This window comes from Mangifera indica, unplaced genomic scaffold, assembly GCF_011075055.1.
Source record: "Mangifera indica cultivar Alphonso unplaced genomic scaffold, CATAS_Mindica_2.1 Un_0073, whole genome shotgun sequence".
Taxonomy (NCBI): domain Eukaryota; kingdom Viridiplantae; phylum Streptophyta; class Magnoliopsida; order Sapindales; family Anacardiaceae; genus Mangifera; species Mangifera indica.
In genome coordinates this window covers 87,676-100,396 of record NW_025401165.1, presented here as the reverse complement: position 1 = coordinate 100,396, position 12,721 = coordinate 87,676, and the positions used below count along the sequence as shown (strand labels likewise).

At 35.0% G+C, this 12,721-nt stretch overlaps 2 protein-coding genes across 3 annotated transcripts; both read right to left on the bottom strand.

The window, feature by feature from the left end:
- Positions 1-420: 420 nt before the first annotated feature.
- On the bottom strand, positions 421-2,900 carry LOC123207352 (AP-3 complex subunit sigma-like). 2 transcript variants are annotated; one of them, XM_044624733.1, is made up of 8 exons: positions 2,741-2,900; positions 2,616-2,658; positions 2,470-2,531; positions 2,270-2,366; positions 1,818-1,888; positions 1,032-1,123; positions 873-945; positions 421-790 (listed from the first exon to the last, which is right to left on the bottom strand). In XM_044624733.1, the coding sequence occupies exons 1-7, from the start codon at positions 2,807-2,809 to the stop codon at positions 879-881; spliced, it is 501 nt and encodes a 166-aa protein (XP_044480668.1). In that variant the 5' UTR covers positions 2,810-2,900; the 3' UTR covers positions 421-790; positions 873-878. The 2 variants fall into 2 exon arrangements, with proteins under 2 accessions (XP_044480668.1, XP_044480667.1); XM_044624732.1 differs by having other exon boundaries at positions 421-945.
- Positions 2,901-3,521: 621 nt separating this feature from the next.
- LOC123207345 (vacuolar sorting protein 39-like) lies at positions 3,522-11,975 on the bottom strand. The gene is made up of 12 exons (XM_044624723.1): positions 11,447-11,975; positions 10,981-11,192; positions 10,433-10,564; positions 10,188-10,331; positions 9,535-9,647; positions 8,379-8,814; positions 7,364-7,693; positions 6,156-6,377; positions 5,765-6,007; positions 4,976-5,437; positions 4,576-4,674; positions 3,522-3,975 (listed from the first exon to the last, which is right to left on the bottom strand). The coding sequence occupies exons 1-12, from the start codon at positions 11,874-11,876 to the stop codon at positions 3,781-3,783; spliced, it is 3,018 nt and encodes a 1,005-aa protein (XP_044480658.1). The 5' UTR covers positions 11,877-11,975; the 3' UTR covers positions 3,522-3,780.
- Positions 11,976-12,721: the final 746 nt, after the last annotated feature.

The window sequence follows — 12,721 nt, the reverse complement described above, 5'->3', positions numbered from 1 at the left end:
AGTATAGAAAAGCTTAGTGATAAAAGGTAAAATTGGTATAAACTTAGGATCTTAGCTGAAGAGAATATAATGATAAAAAGTGGTATTAAAAAGGTATAAACCACAAAAATAATTAACTTACTATTTTAATCTAGAAATGCATGTGGAGGGTTTATTAGTGAAAGAATGCCATTGTAATTACCGCAGAGTTAACTTAAAAGCTACTACTCTTCATCTGAAATTGTGTAGCGTTTTACAGAGATGAGAAGAATCAGAAAATCTTCGATTCTGCTTAACAGAAAGAATCCTCCTCGTCCATTCAACAAAATCTTGTTATCTTCCTCGGCGGACTTTACTGGTGAAAAAGAGTGGCCCATCAGAAACTCATGTTTCCAACATTGAAGCCTACCCCAATGGTGAATTGATAACCAAAATCGAAAATCCTAAAAACTCATGTTTCCATTGCCAAAGTGAATGCTGTACATTCAACAGAACCATAAAAGAAATCCGCATGCTATTAATCAAATCCAACAACATTCCCCATAATGAATATTAATCGTCATTAGTTTGATTTAGGAAAAGATATTGAACATTTACCCCCGCAAACATCCATCTTGGGCTGATCCCTCAGCAGTCAACCTCAGTTGCCCAAAAAACAAACAGCCATATAATCAATTAAGTTGCCCGGTCTTTATTAAGTTCAATTCTCTGTTGATGGATGCCAGCAATATAATCAATTTTCTGTGGAGAAACTCTTCACCATTGTACAACACTGGTCATTGGCACAGCTCAACCAAAATCACATGAAACCCTGTAGAACAGAAATAAATTTGGCAGCCAACTAATAGTGTTTAAACTTGTAACATCAACCATATTAGCAGCTATTTTTGGACCTAATGCTAACGACTTCGCCAACTAGAAACTGACTTGGAAACAAGTGTGATGGCATTTGAAGCTGTTTCCAACCTGCATCATGCATAAATTTGATCTGTTAATTACACACAATACGCACAAATATACAGAGAGGAAAATTTGATAGAGAGAGAGAGCACTTTGATATTTCTTCAACAGCCTTGATGACTTCTGTAGAACTTGTTTCCAGCACTTGACCACCAAAGATGATCTCATCCAGAATAGTATGCATCTGCAAAGAAATAAGTTTAGTTTTACGTAGGAGGAATTTTGAATTAACAAACAGCCTAGGGGAAAGAGGGCATTTTTCTTTTTGTGAACAAGTTTTGCTATTGTTAGTCCTATAAATGAAAATGTCAATCAGAAGAACTCAGTTCATTGGTGCCATTGCTCAAAAAGCCCGTACATAATAGTGACTAGTAGAAACAGGCGATTTACTACATGGAAAATGCAAGTGTAGCTAAGAGAGAGAGACCCTATCTATAGCAACAACAGTATTTTACACAAGATATTGAAATGTGATTAAACAAATGTTCCCCAGAATCATTGAGAAAATTTAATCAGGAAGACATTAGGCTCATGATGTGATTCAGCATTTGTGTATATGTTTCATGATGATAGATCTAAAAAAGTCATCTAGTAGCAGAATCATGCAGCAGGTGAAACCATACACTAGGTCTCACCAGTTAATGAAGATGAAAGTAAACATGTAGTATGAGCATATCCATAAACTAAATCTTCCAGATATAAAATGATAAAGCTAATTTTCACCCTTTGACAGCACAAGACACATTATGAAGCAGAATATATTATGTCTGTTAAATCCATTAAAAAAAAAAAAAAAGATTGCATACATGACAACAATTTACAATTCACAGGCAAAAATAATACAATTAAACCACAAGATTGTGAGAGGAATATCCAACCTTGCTATAATTGTAGAAAATGTCGAGCTCACATACATTTTTGAAGCATTTGTCTAATGTCTCCACAAAAACTGCAGGCATCAAAGTTTAGGTAAAGTAAACCAAGAGGAAGAAAGAATTAATTGTTACATAATCAATAAACCATTTGCTACAACATTCAGCTTATTCTGTACAGAAAGGAGATCCGCAATGAACCTATACTATTGCATCAAATAAAAAATCCATTTGCCACATCGAACTGCCACTAAGATAATCATCATGAAAGGATGATCACTAGATTGACATAAAGTTGCCAAAAGTGCAGTGCAATTAACTCCAACATCAAAATGTTTAACAACAAAATTCCCCTTTTACTAACAACCAAATGTAAATATATTTATACTTAAACTATGTAAAATTTTTATCTATGGCAAAACAGAGACAACAAAAAGCTTGCTGTCTAGAGAAATTACCTTGGATGAGATCAAGCATAGCTAGCTCATTTTCAGAACTATCAAATATCAAAACAAAGTAAAGAGTTGCATAGTGCTTATACACAAGGCGAGTACCCTGCCAGCCAAAACAAAAGGAAAAAACAGTAACCATGAGCAATTTAATTACAGTAACTACAAAAATAATAATAATAATAAGGAAGAACAGGCGGTGAAAATACCGGGCCGAAAATTAAATCGGCCTCTATGAAATTGCTGGCATTTTCAGCTCTACTGGACAAGGCTGTAAAAATAAAAATAAAAATTGATAAAGGAATCAAAGATCAATGAGATAATTGTGTTGTTGAGCGCATAAGAGATTGAAAACCTCCAAAAACGCTGCGTATCAGCTCCTGCTGCCTCTCCACCGGCTGAGATAAAAAGAAAATTGATAATTAATCAATATGAATAAATTCGGCAAAAGTTGATAGTTGAAGGGATGGAGAGAGGGACCTGAAAATCGTAAAATTTGGCAAGACGAGGCTTGCCTTGAGTGTTCATCACCATCACCGATCTTATCATACCTGTTTTCTTCGCCTTCTCTCCCTCGCTTTGTTTTTTTCACTCTTTTCAGTTTCCTTAAATATAGAGTTTCGACTTCTTTAAAATCCCGAGTTCATCCCTAAGCTTACAAAACTCTTTCTTTGACCCCTTATGATGTGGAATTGTCATAGCCACTTAGAAAATAGAAAACGATAGCATAAAAATGACTGCAATGTTAGTGCTAATTAGTAATTGGCAAATATTAGCAACTTATCTTCGTATAAGTTCTTTGAAGTAAATTTTGAGATACAGTAATCACACTCATGACTAATCAGATAAATTAAAATTTCACAAATATAATAAAAACTCAAACCCAAATCTTTTCCCTTGAAGTTCTTGTAAAATTTGTGTTTGATTCAACAACTTATATTAATATAAGAATCTTATATTTCAACAACTGTGATCCTGTAGCCATAAATATTTGTTTGCTTAACCATTTATGACGTCCTTCGATTGTCCATCCCAGGGGACAAATTTCTGCTAATAAAATAAACAGAAAGGTAGAGGATGAACTGTGGTCAAAACAGAATTCATTTCATTTCGATTATAACTAAGCCACTCTGATCTGATTATTAAAACTGTAAAAAAGGGCAGCCAAAAATATTCTGCATTGCTTATTATTATTATTTTTTTTTTTACAGGAAGCAACTTCAGCCAAATTTTTTTTTTGAAATAAAAAAAAGCCTCAACAGCTGAAAACTATGAAAGACTTGACATTCAAACAGAATCTACAAACCAATACAATAAGATTCTCAAGCCTTTGCCAAACCACCATTCTGCCACATGTGCTTGGTTCAGTCCATTTCATGGAACCACCAAGACATGTATTGCAGGCTTAGAAAAGCTCTTTCAAAATTGATTAATTGCTCAAGCCTCAAAAGTTTACACGATGATGGCTATTTATGATCCTAAAGTTAGAAAAATTCTGATTAACAACATTGACGTAATAATCATCGTCTCCTTAGTGCTGAGACTTTGGCTTTCATATTTTGTGATTCTCTAAAGCAAACAAAATGCACTAGTGTTTTCCCATTGGGATAGACTGCAAAAACACTTGTTCCTAGTTTCTTGTGGCAAAGGGAGCACATACTGTCACTGGTGATCTTCAGCACTGTTTTTCTCTGGTTGTAGAGCTCATCTTTCACCTGTTTCATGCAATCATTCTTTCAGAGAACTAAAGGAAATCAAACATAAAAGCAGGAGATCATGCAAACTACATATTCCACTGCTGAGAATGGGGAGAAATTAAACTAAATGCATGGACATTATAATAACAAGTTTATATAGCCAAAAACATAGCCGATTTATTCAAGATACAACCACAAGAACTTGGATAATAATCTTGAAGAAAAGATGATCTAAAACCCTACTCAAGGTCTTGCAACAAGAGATATTTGGTAGATAGCTTATAAATGCCATAATGATAGACCAGGCATGCAACATTACAATGCACACATTTCCGTATACATGTGAAGCTGCTGCAATAAGTCTTCTCAGGAAGTTTAACCTAACTTCAAGTGTTCATAAGGGTGAAGAATATATAGCAGAAGCTATACTCCAAAATCAGAGTGCCTTTATGGTAGAAGGTGCCAACTACAAATGTAAGTCCTGCACCTTCATGCATGTGTGCATCCCATTACCAACAGCAAATTTTATTCTCACCATTGGTCATGTGCTTCATAAAGTTAAAGATGAATTTCTATTAACTCATTTCCCAGTTAAACTTGTCCATAATATATACTTACCTGCAGGTTCTCACTTTGCCTAAGACTCTTGATCACTGAAAAATTTCTGTAGGATTCGCTGGATTTCCTCATAAGAGGTCCAAGAAATGGAAGCAAATTCTGCATATGAACATGGAAAGACTTCCTTCAGAAAGTAGATTAGGAATGAGACACTTTGCCTATAGTTATATAATGATGAATGAACATGGGTGTTAGTGAATCATTTTAGTCAATTGCAAATAACATAAGATTACTTTCTCAGCATGTGCAACTTCAACATTCTGTGTTACAAAAACGTACATTGTTAACATAACAAAACCATGTAAGCAACATATAGTTTCAGTAAAGATTCAATACAAACAGCAGACACATACAAATGTTAATTATAGGTTTTGTAAGTTCTCTATCAATTAATCAATACCTGTAGTTTAGTTTGTTTAGGTAAGAGCTTGAGAGCCTGTGCACCATTCATTCTATCCCACCTTTGGCTCAAAAGATCAAGGACCTCATCAAGCATCATAGTAGAACTTCCCTCGCTAAAATCTTCACCTTCACCATCACCATCACCATCACTCCTACCACTGTCAGTGCTGCTAGGACTGAATCGTATATCTTCTGCACCCTCTATTGCAGCAATTTTCTTGGTTGCACGTCCTCCTTTAGTCTTAATTGAAGTGCCAGACCCAACCTTTCGTATGCTTGTTTTCTGAGATGACAACATATTTGCAATTCTCTTTTCAAAGTTCTTGGTTGTCCTACTTGGATGTAGATATATCTGTATAAGAGTAAGATATATATTGCCAGAAGATTTTGCAGATCGCTGATGAGTTAACGACTCATATATCCGGTCACAATATGCTAGTGCTAATTCAGGTACATGAAGCTGAAAAACTTAAGAGAACATCAATTAGAAATAGTGTTCATAACACAGAGAATAGGTTTAAGAAAAGCTAGAAAACGCTGATAAGCAAATTTAAGAACAATTCAACACATTAAGTTGAATAAAATTTAATACCTTGTTTTCAATGGAAACAAATGTTTTTCACATGCATAGTTTAATATCATTTTTTACTCTAAAATGGAGAAAAAAGTTGCATTATGGTGGCAAAGTATACCCTTTGATTTATATGCAAAAGACTTTAGTTTCATTCAGAGTTCCTTTGGCAGTGATTTTAATTCTTCAATAGGTTAAATGTTCATAAGGAAATACCTTATGAACATAAAGAGTCAAGGCAAGCTCATGTTGGTTCATTTTGCCCAGCAGAAGTGCACGTTCTTCATAAAAAGCATCTGGAGGAAGACGTTTCAGCAAAGTATCAGGACTATATCCTGAGATACTCTCAAGAGCAGCCAACAATTTTGTCCTTGTCGGTGAATAAACCTTTTCATCCCACCTCCGTTGAGCAATAAGGACTGAATACCAATCAAGTACTTCAGAGAGATAGATTTGTATCTACAGTACAAAAATTAAAAGTGAAAATTGGGTAATATTACAAAATAAATCGTATAATCAGCAAAAGCCAACGGCTATATTCACTGCCGAATGCAGGAGCTCTCTTACAAAAACTAATGTTCTTGAAAAGGTTCAAAATCAATCTCACCATTTCATTTTGTAGGTTCCCAGAGATTTCATTTTCATTCATTGCAAGCATAAGTTCCAGGTATCTACCCTGCATGCTAGGAGCGTGCTGCTTCAAATAAGAGTTCACCAAGTCCGCAGGAATATTCCCACATAAAAATAGATCAATGGTTTGGGTCGGACAACTTTCAAGAACAAGCTTTGAGAACTCCAGGACAAGCATGGGTTCAGCTCCACAGAGTGGCTGCAGAAGAAAATTCATCAAACCTAATTAATTATTCAACATCTACAGGCTCCAGTCCAATCATATTCCAAATGTTGAGTTTCAAAGTAAAAGTTCATCAATTTAGTTGCAAACAAATTAAAAACCATATGTCCTAGAAAATATGCATGGCATTCTCTTTCAACACGAGTACAAAACTGCCGATAACTTCACCATTTATTTCACTGGTTAAATTTAAAGAACACAAAAGCAGTAGTGAATGCAGATGAGAACAGTAGCTTTAAATTATTATCATACATGGAAGAAAAATTGTGACAATCTAAATGCTCTTAAGCAAATTCTAGATGATGCATGGAAGCAATTAAAAACCATATGATCTACAAAACTATGTTGCCAAAGGAAAAAAAAAATTACTTATTTCAATGCATGTGAACATCATAAAGTGGCTGCAGAAGAAGCTTCATCAAACCTGATTAGCTATTTAACATATACCCACTCTAGTCTAGTAATTTACCAAATCCCATTACATTGGCTTCCAACAATTCACACACCAATAAGTTCTAGTCAAGAGACATCTGAAATACAGATAGAAACAAAACCTTTAAATCAAATTTATGATACATGGAAGAAATTATTGTCACAACTGTGATACCCTTAGGCGAATCCCACATCGACAAAGCACGGAAGAGATGCTGGGTCTGTGTGGATGCTTAGGTCTGTGTGTGCTCTGTCTTTGGATCCCACATTGGTTAGTGGTGGGAGAATTGAATTGGTTAAATAGTCTGTGAGCTCCTTAACTGTTAAGGCGCGTTTTGAGTTGCAAAGCCCAGAAGCAAACCCATGATGGACTATGTGTCCAAAGTGGACAATATCTTAACAGTGGGCCGGGTTATTGGACCTGGGGTGTTACAACAACCTAGTAACTCTGGAGCAAATTCTATTTGATGTTCTGGAATGCTGAACAATAGAATCAATCTAATCTGCTTGCTCTACAAAATTATAATTACCTTCAGATATTCAATCATTGACTCAGGGTTGAACTTTTGAGTTAGCTCAAGTTGAGATTGGTTGGATTTTGACTCTTCAATTAACTGATGCAGAAGTGTAAGAGCTTCACGGTGCATTGAATTAGACTTGTAAAGTTCTAGCAGAGCAGCATAGTGATTTTTTTTCAGAAGAATCTCCTCACATATTTTTACATCACAATAGTTAAGACCTTTTAGTAATTCTAAAGCTGCTGAAAACTGTCCAGTAAGAAGCAGAGCCTGGAGTAGGGCAGTATCCAGTGTTGCCGCCATCTCCCTGGCACCAGAGTTAATAGGAATAGTACCACACCCCTAAAGGTCAAAAAAGATAATATTACATTATAATTCAAAATTTTGATTCAAGGTATTGGCATGTTTAATGTAAAAAGATATGCAAAGAGTAACTTATCACAATATTGTTTCTGAGATTTACCACCATGCAAAAAGTAAATATTATGCACAAATACTTTTAATTTATGTGTTCATAAGGTTGAAGTTCTTAGTTTTTACCCCAATCAATGCATGCTTCAGAAAACGTATCTAGTTATGTATCATGTTAGAGCAACAAGCTCAGATTTGACTTCTCACTTACAACTAAGTCCTATAAACCAATTTAACTAAGGCAAGATAACTGGCATGATAATAATTTATCATGAGAAGGAGAGCAAAAAGGGTTCATGCTCAATGTGTAACACAGCCTTTATCATCATGAACATCAGAAGTTATACATTAGGTTTTGCAGAGTAAATGGAAACTGCAGTATTATAACACAATCACAAGAAATATAAAAAAAACTATACATCCACAGAGTATACAAATAAATACACATATGATGTGTGTCATCATATAATTAGGTGATTTTGAATTAAAAATAAAGTAATATCCAATCACATGATTATATACATAAGTGTATACTTATTTGTGTATTCAAAGTGGGTACACATAGTATTGCTCCATGAAATATACCCCAAATACAAAGATAAATTTGAAAACTCACCTTGTTTGATTTCTTAAACCTGGTTGAATCATAAGATGCAAAGGTATCACCAACAGCATCTAATATAACCTTTTCAGTTCCCTCAGCAGTGGCCTTTTCAATTACGCCGCCTCTCTTCTTTTGCAGGAACTTAATGAGAGCCATGAGAGAGTTATGGCTCATTGTTTTGGATTCACGTACTGCACTCTGGTCAGGTTCTAATTGCTGTTGTGGAGACGAGGATTCCATACCATCTGACACTCCAGATGAAGCCCTTGAGAGAGATGAAGCATCCCAAGAACTGTCCAAAATCTTCTGTGTTTCAGGAACAGTGGTTGTTTTTGGAAGAACTATTGATGGATACAAAGAGAGAACATAGGTAACATCCACTTGAGATGCCAAAAAATGCTCCATGGCCTCCTCATAGCTCCCGTTGTCAAAAAGATAGTGAGCATATCTGTAATAGGCTAAACAACTAGTTTAACTTGAATGATAAAAAAAATCTAAGAAGCATAATTGATTTATTGCTCACTGATTAACTATTAAGAATCCGCTTAAGAGTCAATTAATTGAAAACCATCCACAAAAGGAACAATAATATCAAATTACATACTAGTGATGCCCTAATCATCAAATTATGCCCCACACATTGACAATGTGCAATGGATCTCATGTCACAATATTTATGTAAGCCTAATACAGCAAGGCACAAGGTTATAATGTGTCACCTTATTTTTTATCCAGATAAATTATATCACTTTTATCAAGCAGTTATAATGTCATTGCTTATTATCTAGAGCTGGTAACCTTAAACAATATTAAAGATTAGAAGAAAAGTATAATGTTAAAAAGAAAGTATATGAATAAACCAATCATGTGGCTAGCTCCAATTCATGAACTCAACTGAAATTGATTAGGCTTTAAACAACACAGCCCAGTAGGGCCAATATTATGCAACCATAATATCCAATGGGAGGATCAGGATCCTTGGCCCATGATATCCCTGAACATGGTAGACACCCATAGTTTTATAGAACTCCAAAGCCAAAAATTCTAGTCACGTGCAAGGATTTATTCTTTTGATTCAAGCTAGACAAGAAAGGCGGAGGTTATATGATGAATTCATAATAAAGTATGATAACACATGAAATTGAACTTTTTTATGGAAAATATCAACCTTGTGTGAATTGACACCTCCTTCGCAGCTCGGAGGCTCGAATCTTCTGGGGGAAGCAGTTTGCACAAGGCCAATGCTTCCTCGAAATTTCCAGATGCTGTTAACTGTACAATCTGTGATGCAGTTACAAGCAAAACTCTTAATGGAATTCCTGAATCATTGTGTCATATTCTTTCTATGTTAGGCTACTGTGTCATGGCTTAATACATCATAAATGGTAAATACAAAATATGAACAACATTGTATCATGATTCTTCTGTTTTAAATAAGTAGTAAATCAGAAAACTTATGATGATAGCTAGAAGCCCAACAATAATATTTAAGAAAACCCTCATGTGCTCTTGCATGTTGACTGAACACAATACAATCATAAACATAAATACAAAGTATTATAATGTAATTAATAATATATGGATTTGAAATCAAGATCAAAAAGTCAACTTGATTATTATGGCAAGTTAAGTTACCACTTGGCCTAAAAAATAAGGGCCCCAACAGCAATATTCAAGCTTTAACAATCTGAAATCTTATGATCAGTCAAATAGTTATCTTATTATTCATCCACTAAGCCAGAATGTAATACACGCACACTGAGGTCATTCAGATACCTCATACAATTAGCATTATTAAGAAAGAAAAGAGAACTTAAATACCTGTACACCAAGAGGAACAGGAAAAAGCCCAAAAACAGAATTTTCTGATGCAACAATAATGGCATTACTGTTTGGGACAAGATGGCAAACATTTTGGAGAACAACTGTCTGTATCATTGGATATGGAGCTCGAAGAGATCGAATCTGAGAAAAAAGCGTAAAAAAAAGGCATAAATGCCCAAACTTTCTGCATGAATGCAAAAGTAACCACAGAAAGATTCAAGTTTTCTATATACTTAAGTTACCTCAACACGACTAGGCAACAGAGCTATTGCATATGGCTTCTGAATGATAACAGTAGTGGGTGCCTCAGACCAACAAATCCTGTCAGCTTGAAGAAGCTTACCATTTTCGTCCACAAAGACCCCAATATTCTCCTAAAAGCACAAAGAAAGCACATACGTTTTATATCTAGCAAGCAAAGAAAAGAATTCTATTCACGAAGTTTCAAAACTTTTGAAAATTGACTATTAAATTACTGGTGTTTGAAATCCCCAAGACAGAACTCTATTCAAGAACACATACTTACACAGTGTCTACAATAACAAGTTCATTCTGCAAATTTCAAACATGGGTAGTTCTTGACATGTCATTGAAATGCATTTTAACACACAAAAACATAAAATCAGAAAGCAAGAGTTGCTAGGTTCAGCTCCAAATTAGACTAAATGTCATGGACACAGTAGTGATGATCTTAAAAAGTTATTTACATACCAAATATAATCATCTGAATATAACAGCCAAGGAAATGTATTCATAAGGCAGCAACAAAACAAAATGGTCAGAAAAGTACCTTCCCAAGAAGAAGTTCACCAGAAGGAAGTGAGATAACTAAGGGCTGTGCAAGTCTGCCAGAAGGAAAGACCTCAGACAATACACCATTTGTCGAATTCAGTATCTTGTATTCTTTTCTGATTGCTATACATATATTTTCACCACACCAAGACATTGACTTTACCGTATCCGGCACCCCAAAATCTTTTACCTCCACAAATCCACGTCCCCCTAAGCCAGCACATTCAAAGTAATTAGTGAATTTATTTTAGAATCCTAGACCTGTAGGAGCATAGCATATGCCCGACCACTTAACTAACATCTCGAGCTCTTCCTCTCACACACAAATTAATAAGCTTGTATTCGAAGCAGACGAGAATAATATCACATTATGCTCCAAATAACTATAGATATGCAACAGATTTTAAACTTCATGTAACAAAATAAATCAGTAACTAAATCAAACAATGAATAGAAGTAATTACCATCGTGTCTGAAAATATAAACCTTCATTTGTCTGGCGAAACACAAAAAGCCTCTCCGATCATCCCAGGAAAATACATTAGCACCTTTAGCTTTCGTTAACACAGCAATAGTCTCCAAATTAGGGAGTCTATGAAACGCGATAGATTCCGAGAGCGATAAGAGAAGCTCTCTAGAAGCTAATACCTCCATCGACAAAATAGGCTTCTTCGAGAAACCACCAACAGTTCTCTCCAAATCATATTGTTCCTTGCGCAGGGCATGGTGATCAGACAATGAAGATCGGTCGGAGTCGGAGGATTCCGGACCGTAAATTTTGAGTGATCCATCGGAACAGCCGAGAAGAAGTTTCGAGTCGTACGATGCGATGGCATTGATTTTCGGCGAGAAATTGGTAAGGAGCTGGAAAGAATCGTATGCACCATGTACCATTATTATCTCTATCGTTTATCAATCTTACATATCTGGCTTTCTCATAGTCATAGCAAATGTTTTGGGTTTGCACAAAAATTTAATTTGGGCGGGTAACAAAAGAATACCTGAAAAATTGTTTAATTATAATGGATACGTATAAATTCGCATATATTATTTTATTTACGCTAAAGGACTATTTCCCACCTAAAATCAAGTTTCATCATGTTAATTTTAAAAATCTTATTTATTCACCCATAAGAGATTAAAATTAATGATTTCAAAGATAAAATCGTTATTTTATCTGTAATATTAAAAATAAACTTAAATTTGATTTCATTTTTCCCCCTAAATCCTAAAAACTAACAATTTCTTCTAACCCAAGTTTTCAAAAATAGCATTTTCTCTCCTAAGGTTTTCAATTTTTCAGATTCAATTTTTTGATGACGTTTTTTCCTCTCCAACGACCTTCAAGCGACATCTCTTTCTCTTCGACGTGGTCTCCTTCCGATGGTCCTTTTCGACATCATTGTTGATGAAAACGATTCGTCTTCGTAAAAAATGAAGATGATTTGCCTTTGTCTAGACGAAGACGATGCCAAGGAGAATCGTCAAAAGGAGGTCATGTCGGAGAGAAAGAGATGTCACCTGGAGATCGTCAAAGAAGAAGAAACATCATCAACAAATTGAATTTGAAAAATTAGAAACCCTAGAGAGGAAAATACTATTTTTGGAAACTTTAACAGGGAGAAAATTATTAATTTTTAGGGTTGAAGGATGTAATGATATAATTAATGGACTCAGCTAATTTTAATTACACATAGATAGGTAAATAAGATTTTCAAAGTTAATGAAGAGAAACTTGA